General features: G+C 43.1%; 1 protein-coding gene and 1 pseudogene across 1 annotated transcript; one reads left to right on the top strand and one right to left on the bottom strand.

Annotated features, from left to right (window-relative positions):
• The first annotated feature begins 1,091 nt into the window (after positions 1-1,091).
• Positions 1,092-2,660, top strand: LOC126080022 (ubiquilin-3-like). Its single transcript, XM_049891349.1, has one exon. The coding sequence runs from the start codon at positions 1,092-1,094 to the stop codon at positions 2,658-2,660; it is 1,569 nt and encodes a 522-aa protein (XP_049747306.1).
• Positions 2,661-8,039: 5,379 nt separating this feature from the next.
• On the bottom strand, positions 8,040-9,008 carry LOC126079239 (olfactory receptor 52D1-like; annotated as a pseudogene).
• Positions 9,009-10,547: the final 1,539 nt, after the last annotated feature.

Raw genomic sequence — 10,547 nt, 5'->3', positions numbered from 1 at the left:
GGAATACTGATTCAAGTTAATCAAAGTTCAAGGGAGTATATCAATATACAACGAGCAATGCAGTTCCAGAGGGAACTAAATGTCATGTTCTCCACGTCTAGCAGAACGGAATCTCCTGGAGGCAGCACTCTAGGCAGTCAAATCCTAATTTTGTACTCCTTGGAAATTCTAGAATCATAAAAAGGGGGTCAAGCATATATAAAGCCTAAAAGAGCCTGGTTAATCCATCTTCACAATAAAAGAAATAGTTGCTTCAGGGATTAGAAAGAATTTACTCTGAGGTCCTACCTGCCTGGAGTGGTCAAAACAGTGCCTTAGAGACTAATCATTTTATGTGTGTTCACAGCCAAATTGTGTCCTCTCCCAAGTGACAAGTCTCTTCTTCAAATATTTTAATACCTTAAATCTAGTAATTGTTAAGTCATCAAGATCTAAAGCTAAACTGTTACTTTCTGATTTCTTTTGTCTCACCTGTGATACTCTGAAAGTTGGCCAGAATTAATCTCTCTGAAAGCAGCCTTGTTTAAAAGTCTTTGAGGAGCCGATGCTCGCTTTCTTAGAACCATGTTGAAGGGTTATTTAGCCTGGAGGGCCTCAGAGATACAAGCTTCCTGTAAGACCCCAGGAACACTTCCCAAGCTAGCTCTTAAACTAGTGCCTTTTCTACTCAGCCACATTCGTTTATCAAATTCAAATGGTAGGATTTTAAACAGTGGAGTAAATCATGTTTCTATGCAGGGTCATTTTAATTTTTCTAATTGCTATTTAAGTCAAATCATAAAGAGAGTCCAACGTCAGGCTGGTGGTAGAGACACCTGCCCTTCCCCCATTCAAATGTACCTCTCAACTGTGACCTCATCTCTGACATCATATTCCTTAAGGCTGGCACAGGGGAAGGGTAGTTGCCACCCCTATGGGAGCCAGGTGGACGCAGGGCTATACTGGGAGGTGGCGTCCATAGGACGTGGGTGAGAGGACATCATTGGACATTGGTTCCTACACCCAGGTTTGCTCAGGGCTACATCTAGGTTTGTATAGGCCTGTGCCACACTCTGCCCTCAGGTGACCTTGCATTCTGTTCTTGAGGAAGTATGGCAAGGGCTAGAGAAGAAGCAGGGGACAGCCAGTTGGTGTCTGGTCGGGAGCCATCTTCACACATCATTCGAGTGTATGTCAAGACCCCACAGGACTGTCAGGAATTTATGCTGGCAGAAAATAGCAGCGTCTGCCACTTCAAGAAGCAGATCTCCAAACGCCTTCACTGTGACACCGACCGACTGGTGCTCATCTTCACTGGAAAGATCCTTCGAGATCAAGACATATTGAGCCAGCGTGGCATCCTTGATGGCACTACTGTTCATTTGGTGGTGAGGACCCATTTGCAAGGGTCGGTTGGTCTAGGAACTCTGTCAGGCCCCACAGGCCATTGCAGCAATCACTCTGGACCATCATCCTCTGGAGGGGCTAGGATGCTAGGCAGGCTGGGCCGCCTGACCCGGAGGTCACCAGAGCTGGCTGACTTCCTTGGCCAGCTGTCTCAACTCCTGGTGGCTTCACCGGAGTCTGTGGTGCAGTTCTTAGAAGACCCTCTGGTTCAAAGCCTGGAAAGTGAGAATCCAGTCAATGTCAGCCATGTCCCTGAAACCTCAAGGTCAGTACAAAAACCTGATGCAACTCCCAAAATGCTGGAAATTCTGCAGAGCCCAGTACGGCAGCAGGAATTCTTCCAGGCTGAAAAACCGGGACTGGAGGCCTTGAAGGCAGTGCCAGGTGGTGACAATGTTATGCGTCCAGTCTGCTCTGACATCCATCACTTCATGCTCTCCACTCTGGCCCCTTTGGTTACCTCCAAAGGCCACATCCCAGGTTCTGAGCCCTGGAAAGGGGAGGCCAATGCTCATAGCAGTACTAACCCCAACATGGTCCTTCCCACTACCTCAGCACCTGCCAGGCCACTGACACAAAGGAAGAGTACAGGAATAGTTGCCCAGGGCAGGGGCATGGCCTCAGATCAGGCCAATTCAGGGTACAGGAGTGGCACTCTGAACTTATACTCAAGCCAGGATTTTCCATCCCAGGAGAGCCATCAACCCATAGGAAAGCCCACTCGAACAAGTCAGCTGAGACCCTCACCCTCTGCGTTTCATAGAGCCTTGCAAATACTGCAGCAGAATCCAGCTCTGCTATACCAACTGGCAACTGATAGCCCCCTGCGACATCAAATACCACTACTTCCCATCCTCACCAACCCACGAGCAGTGCAGGCATTGATACAGATAGAGCAGGGCCTGCAGATACTGTCCAGGGAGGTGCTTGGGCTGGGGTCCTGCTTATGGAACACGGGCAGACCGAGTAGGGCTGGAGGAGGCCCTGAATCTAGGGGTGGAGGACACAGTCATAGAGCAGATGTTGGACAACCCACTTTGGCTATTCTTCAACTCCTCCATACACTGGCCAATGCCTGCTTCCAGTCTACCCAATCTTCACTATCATGCCCCCTCAGTGAAGGCCACTACCAGCAAGAACTGGAGCAGCTGAAGGGCATGGGTTTTGCTAATCATGATGCCAACCTGCAAGCTCTAATGGCCACAGGTGGAGACATCCATGCTGCCATCGAGAGGCTGCTGGGGGGTACCACAGGCCTAGGTTCCTCCTGCTAACGTCCATAGAGCTCACCCCATGGAGAAGGAAAGAAAGGAAGGGAATGGGAAAGGGAGGGGAAGTAGCTTATTTTGGGAATTCCTCCTTCTCAGATCATACACACAATTGGACAACCCCTCTCTCACTGCCCAAGCCTGCTCTACATTAAAAGGATTGCTTGGATCTCATGTGTGATACTATTTTGGGGTGAGTGGGTAAAGGGGAGGTTTTTTGGTGAAGGATTGATCATGTTGCCTGATCTTGGGTCTGGGATTCACCTAGTCTCATGCCCCTGTCCTCAGAGCATTTTCCAAGTTTGAGTATGGGGTGGGGAAGTTATGACTTTTCTCAGTATCTTTAGTTCCACTCAATTGGCAACCTGGTTCCCCACCATCATGATCACAAACCACCTTTATTCCAACTTCACAGTGACTCTGAAGGAATCCTGGTTATTACTCCTTTGAAGAACTGTGACTTTCCTTATGGCCTCTTGAAGCCACCTGCTTTTTCACCTTCAAGTTTCTCTGTTTTCAGTCCAGCCTCTTGATGTTGCAGAAAAGATATTTTATCTCCCTCTCATCTATGACTATTCCTTTGATATCTGCCTGTGGCAGGATCCTGTTCTCTTAGGTCAATCTACTACCTCTGAAGCTCCGTCCTTTTCCTTTCTGCAAGTTTCTTACCTTTATCTTGAAAAATGCTTTGCTCTGCTACTGAACTTTATCTCTTCTTTTGCCTCTGCATTTCTTGTAAGCATCTGCTCTCCCTGTGGTGACATTTACATGACCCTTTGCAGCCAGGGACATCTCCCCAGCATGGTACAGAAGATTTCTCAAAACTGTTTCTCATTCTTTATCCTCTCAAATTTTTCTACAGAATTTAATATACTGGTCCCTCTTCTTTTAAGCTGCTTCTTTTAATCTACTTTCTTACCCCATCTTGTATAGAGTGGTGCTTTCCAGGAGTATGTTATACCAATTCTTTATTCATCCCTCAGATTTTGGCCATTTCCATGGCCCTGGTTCTTAGCTCTCTGTTCATGGCCCATACACCCCTGAGTCTAATATTTATACCTTCCACAGCCTGCTGGCCCTCCCTTTTCATGCCCCACATGAACCTTTGGCTCAGCATGTTTGCATACTGCTCAGTATCTTTCTTCCGATCTACATTTCTGCTCTAAGTTCTGTGTTTGGTTCCTATATCTCAGTGAAAGTCATCTATACTTTCCCAATTCACCCAATCACCTCTGCTGTAGGCCCCGGATCTATCAGTGATATAGTGCATAGTGCAGACAGGTGGAGCAGGCACCAGAGGACCAGTGGCTAATTGCAGCCCTGTAGCAGGGTGAGGAGGGAGTTCTTTGGTGGTACAAATGGTTAAAGCACTCAACTACTAATCAAAAGTTTTGCAGTTTGAATCCATGCAGAGGTGCCTCAGAAGAAAGGCCTGACAACTGATTCTGAATGGTTACAGCCTTGAAAACCCTGTGGAGTTCAGTTCTACTCTGCACACGTGGGGTTGCCATGAGTGAGAATCAACTCAATGGCAACTGGTTTGGTTTTTGGTTTTAGCAGGATGAAGATTAATAGAAAAGAGAGGAAGAAGCATGGTGGAGGAATTACTTGAAGGGAACCTAGGAACTAAAAATTTAAAGCCAACCTCAGGGAACAATTGACCCTGGGCTGAGGAGCGGCTGAGTCTTGTGCTTCCTGGGGGCCAGGGAAGACAGACTTCTTTGAGCTAGACACCATGACTCAATTTTCTTTAGAAGTGTGATGCTTCCTGAGCCTAATAATAATAATAATGGCGATCCTGAAGGAGAAACACTTCCATAGCATTCACTGTGTGCTGTTATTAGTTTTTGCATACATTTAAACAATTTAATGCAATAGCCATAAAAAAAAAAAACCATAAGTGGTGAGTTATTATTATTGTTGTCATTATTCAAGTTTTATAGGTGAAGAGGCAAGGGCACACAGTGCGTAAGTGACGAAGCAGGAGGAGCCCGAGCTGTTTGATTCCAGAATTTGTGCTCTTAGATTTATGCTGTGCCACACAGCCAGGCCAATCATCAATCAGTTCCCATGAAATCAAACAACAGAGAGCATGACCAGTCCTGTCTTGACACAAAGAGGCAAATTAGATCTTCAGCCCTTCAGGAATTTAGAACCTCTTCTAGAGAGGAAAAACTCAGGAAGTAATCCAAATCACAATAAAGAAATTAACTATAAATGCATTTGTAACAAATTGAACATATTCAATATTTTCCTGCTGTACAGAAACATTATTAGCATATTGAAAAAAAATAAAACTGGGTGGAGCCTGAGTTAATCCTGAAGTGATATTGCTACCTGGAAATGCAGAATTTTCCAGCTCAGAGTTGATGGAGTAGTTGAGGGACTGGGTGTTTTGATGAACTTATTGTAGTTTTAAATGCTAAAAACAATAAAACATTTACAAGAAGTTTGAAAAAAGAAAAATCTCCCATTATTTCACACTGAGCATTTTTAGTTTATGCATTACTTTTCTGCTTTTTGTCATTAAGCTTACATGTTTTTTAGAACATACTTTACACATTATGTTTTAAATACCAGCAAAATGTTTAATTTTAATTCGTTTAAACATCAATGTTTACATAAAAATAATTTGAATGTGAAAAAGAAAAGAAGAGAAAACAATTTTAGAAAACCAAAGAACTGCAGGAGAAGCTGGGAGTGTCCTTCAGGGCTCAGAAGGGGGAGTGTTTTTCTTTTGGAGTCCTACATATACAGGAAAGTGTGTGTGCGTGTGTGAATGCGTGTGCACGTGCATGTGCAAGTGTGTATGTGTTTGTGAGAGGGATACAGACAGACAGACTTGGTAGCGGTGGGCTGGGGCAACCAGGGAATACCATTTTAGGAAAGCTTACATTTACCTGTTAGCTAGCAACCTCACTTCCCTTCAGATTTCAGTTAAAGCTTACTAAGATTAATTAATCACTTGCTTCATTACAGATTGACTCATAAAAGTTCTAAGAGATCTCCATTTCTTCTGATGTCAGCCTGACTTTTGAGGCCTCCCAAGAATCTAACCTCACCCAACTTCCTATGTTCTCCTTCCTGCTCAGTTGTTCTGTTCCTCCTCCTCTTTCAGTCTCTGCTATACCCTTTTGACCTCCTCCTCTGAGCTCCTCTGAGGCCACAGACTTGACTGGCCCTGGCCCATGAAAGTCCCCTGGTTGTGAACTTGGCTCTTCAGCTAGGCTTGGAACTCTCCAATGGCCAGAACTGCAGCTTCTCCTCTTGGGTCCACCATGGTCTTCCTGACTCTTTTTCCTCTAATCTGGTTACTGAGTTGAACACTTTCTCTCTATCCTGATATTTATTCTACATATGCCTTCATCTTGACATCCCCAGTGTAAATGAAAAAAACAAAAATCAAATTACTGACTGTCTACTGTGTTTTCTACTGTGTACCAGATTTTATGCAAGGCATCTGACATACATAATCATTAATCACCCTAACAGCACTATGAGGACCTCATTTATTTATTCATTAATTCAACAAAGACTATTTAAACACATGCTACATACCAGTACAGTCCATAACATTTGATTCATAATATTTATTGAGTGCCAACAATAACATAACTATGTGTAAGGCACACACATGGTGCCTGCTGTGAAGAAGTCTTAGAAAGACAATAAACATTATAAATTATTTTAAATCATCTAAATATAACAAAAATAATATGCCTTTGGTAATTTAAGGATAACCACCCACTGCCGTCGAGTCGATTCTGACTCATAGCGATCCTATAGGACAGCGTTTAAGGATACTTAGCCAAAATATTAAAGGTCATACTTTGGTGTAGGACTGGATAGTGTTTTGTTCTGTCGTACATAGGTCACCATGAGTGGGAGGCAACTCAATGGCAACTAACAACAGTAAACCGAAATATCAGCAACTACTAAAAATCTCGATTGAGTGCTTTCTTTGTGTCAGGCTCTGCGATAAGCGCATTACTCAGACTAGGGGAATTTACGTGGAGTGTCCCAATGCGTGCAGCTAGTATATAAAGAAGTCAAGATTTAACCACAAACTTATCTGGAGCCACAGCTCATGTTCTTTCAATTATAAATTACAAGAAAATGTATGAGACAGCCATATAAATGGCGTAGTCGTAGGACTGTTAGCCTCCTTGAATCATAAAAATCATAGGCTCTTCTAAAATGAAAATAATGGCTACCTTTTTTGAAAGTTGTGAAGAGTGTCTGTGCATTACTGGCGGATTTTAGAACCAAGGTTATTAAGGCAGTGAAAACTGAAGAAAGGCACTGTGACTTTAAGCAGGATCCCCTGCATCCCTAATAAGAAATGCTTTTACGGCTAAAAAGAAACTAACCCCAAAATCGGAGGACTGGAGAAATAATAAGGAGCCCCAGTGGTGCAGTGATTAAAGCTATTGACTGCTAATCAAAAGGTTGGCGGTTTGAAACCATCAACAGCTCTGTGGGAGAAAAGTGTGGCAATTTGCTTCCGTAGAGAATTACAGCCTTGGAGACCCTATCTGGTCACTGTGAGTCAGAATCGACACAGTGGCAGTGGGTTTGGAGGAATAATGGGAGATAAGATATTTTTATTGAGCACTGTTATTTACCAAGTACTGCCTCACTATTATAAAGCCGCTTATAGTTACCACAATAACCCTGTGTGATAATGTAAAATAGTCTTAATAGGTAAAATAACTCGACTAATAAAGCTTACTAAAAAAGCTTAGATAGGTTAAATAACTTTCTTATCTTACATTTATATATTGAACACTAATACTTGTCTGGCACTGCTCTAAGTTTTCTACATTCATGTATTTAATCCTCATCACAACCTAAAGAGTTTGGTATTATTACCCCCATTTTACAGGTGGCCAAACTGAGGCACAGAAAGATTTATTAACTTGTTCAAGGTCACAAAGCTAGTAAGTGGGCAAGTCAAGGCTCAAACCCAGGCAACGAGATTTTAGACACTGTGCTTATATCACTTCTCAAAATGGTAAGAGTTCAGATTCAAATTCATTCCAAGAGTTCTTTTTGTTTTCCACTTGACTTCTAGAGGAGTAATGCCACCTTGAGTGGCAGTGTCTTCTTCAGACCAGGAACAGCCTTCCTTTTTGGTGAAACGGAGAGCTTTCTGAGACAAGAAAGAAAGTGTAAACCATTTTCTGAGAAATTCAGAGTTGCACAAGGAGCCTCAGGAATATGAACATTCAATGTGAGCATTGATATCTTCAATTCATCTCATTAGTTCTCTTCATTCCTAAGCTCTGCCTATGTCAGAAGATTCTATGCATGTAAATTCTATGCATCTAGACAGCTCCCCTACCCATTTATCTTTCTTTCTCATATTCAACCTCTGCTCAGAACTCATACTGAGTCCTCCCTCAGGTGAAGCAGTCTAAGAATTCGACTTTTAATCTCCTTGGTCCTGGCCCCATAGATGATTGGATTGAGTACAGGAGGCATGAGCACATAGAGATTAGCCAGAAAAATGTGCACGTGCTTGGGGACACGGTGTCTGCCAAAGCGGTAAGTGAAGAAGGAGAAAAAGGCAGGGATGTAGAAAATCAGGATGACTGTAAGGTGGAAGCCACAGGTACTTAGAGCCTTGTGCCAAGCATCATGAGATGGTAGATGAAAGACGGCTTGGAGGATAAAGACATAGGAGATGGCATTGAGGATGGAATCCAGACCCATGGCCAGAAGCGCTACAGTCAGCCCATAGACAACATTGACAGTTATACTGGCACAGGCCAGTTGAGCAATGCCCATGTGCTCACAGTATGTATGTGCCATGACACGGTGCCCACAGTAGGGTAGTCGCTTCAGCAAGAAGATAAAAGGGGAAACAACAGCTACACTACGGAATATTCCAACAAGGGTGATTCTGCCTATGACGCCGTGGTTGAGAATGGTTGTATATCTGAGAGGGTTGCAGACAGCCACATATCAATCAAAGGCCATGGCAAGAAGAACTGAGGACTCTAGACTATAGATAGAATGGATGCAAAACATTTGGGCTAGGCAGGCATCAAAGGAAATCTCACCAGCATGGAGCCACAAAATAGCCAGTGTTTTGGGCATGGTGGTAGAGCTGAGGGCCAGGTCGGTGAGTGAGAGAAGGCAAAGGAAGAAGTACATGGGTTCATGAAGAGTATTGTTCATCACAATGACCATTATAAGGGCAACATTTCCAGTCAGTGCCACCAGGTACATGGCACAAAATGGGATAGCAATCCAGATGTGACTGTCTTCAAGCACTGGGATCCCTGTCAGAAAGAGAGTGGCTGGAAGACTGTTATCACTGGTGTTGGAGTTTGACATCCTGCATGGCAAAAGAAGGGGTCTATCCAAGATGTGTTGTTATGCCTATTCTATAACATCAGGTGTTTTGTTCATTCACATAATATGATGACTTCCCTGGGAAATGACCTTTTCAGACTATCACAAAATAAAATAAAATAATAATACCATATACGTATATATCGTTATTCACTTTTTTAAGAATCTGCAAAGTCTCTATCACATATAATCGTTTTTTTTTTTCCATCTGCCATTTCCTACCCAGCTATAACCTGACCCTAGGAATGCCGGTAAATTTCCGTTAGTCCTTAAACTAGCCCAAGCCAGATTTGGCCCACACCACTTGCACAATAGGGCCATCTGTGACTGCTAATTAACCTCAACAGAGGATGAAGCAAAAGGAGGAATGAATCAGAAGGAAAATCATAATCCAGATCCTATTCTGAAGCGAGAGGTCTGACAAGAATCATGTCACCTCCTGTTTCCTGGCTGTCTTCTAGAATTTTCCTTCCCCAGGGCACCTGCACCGTTACCATCTTGCTATCCAAATAATGTATAAGCCCTGCTTCCTTTAGCTCAGGGAGCCGGATCTGAGGAATCTCCTCCCAGCTCCTTTTTCTGCGCATTGCAATAAAGTTACTTTCTCTTAAAGACTGGTGTCCAGATAATTGGCAAGTCTGAGCACCCAGACAAGGATCCACCTTCTAGGGTTTGGTAACACAGTCATATTTTGAGTTCTATATCCCAAGCACCGAGCTAAGCATGTAAGCATTTGCCCACTCTGACCATTCTACACTTACCTCAAACAGTATCTTGCACATAATTTGCTGATCTTTTGTCCACACGCATCTAGGACTATTTCTTGCCCATGTTCTTTAGTCTATGCCATTTCCCATCCCTAGGTAGCCTTGTTTCTTCATTCTCCTCCCTCTCTACTATTTAAATTTCTTGGCAAGTTTTACTGCCTCCAGCAGCCTTCCTTTCTAAAGCTGTTCTTGGTGATCCTTTTTTTCTTTTCTTTTTTCATTACAAAAACCCTTTTGGCTGGAAATATGTCTTTATGTAAGTGTAATCTCCACACTTTCCACGACTATCTCTGTACGTAGATATTACAATCAAAATTCTCTATCAGATCAGTTGGACAACTCTTAGTAACATACCATTAACTTTCTGATTTAATGCCATCACTCTCTTTTCTCTGTTTGTATCTTGTCTGCCCAAATATCAAATAATATCTTTTTACGTCTCACCCGAAGTGCTAGAAAGAGGCTGCACAACCTCACAGATCCTATAATTGGATATCTATATGCACTAACATGGCTACAATAAAAAGAAAGCAAGAGACAGCATTCCCAACAACAGCAAAATCAGCTTAAAACCCTGCATTGTGCACCACTGTTATGGCTGGATGTGACATCCAGATCAGCATGCCAGGTGATGATGGAGGCTAATCAAGGGACAGAGTGAAGTTTCTGGACTTGTTAAGAGTGAAGAAATCCTTAACAGTGAATCGCTTTTTGTTGAGGAGGACTCATATTATACATGCCCTCTGGTGGAGTATGAGCTCAGCTG

This window comes from Elephas maximus, chromosome 7, assembly GCF_024166365.1.
Source record: "Elephas maximus indicus isolate mEleMax1 chromosome 7, mEleMax1 primary haplotype, whole genome shotgun sequence".
In the NCBI taxonomy this organism is placed as follows: Eukaryota; Metazoa; Chordata; class Mammalia; order Proboscidea; family Elephantidae; genus Elephas; species Elephas maximus.
Note: the sequence above shows the minus strand (reverse complement) of the source record. Positions and strands in the feature narration are given on the sequence as shown.

Coding starts and splice junctions, on each gene's coding strand:
- LOC126080022 (XM_049891349.1), top strand. CDS start 1,092: ATGGCAAGGGCTAGAGAAGAAGCAGGGGACAGCCAGTTGGTGTCTGGT.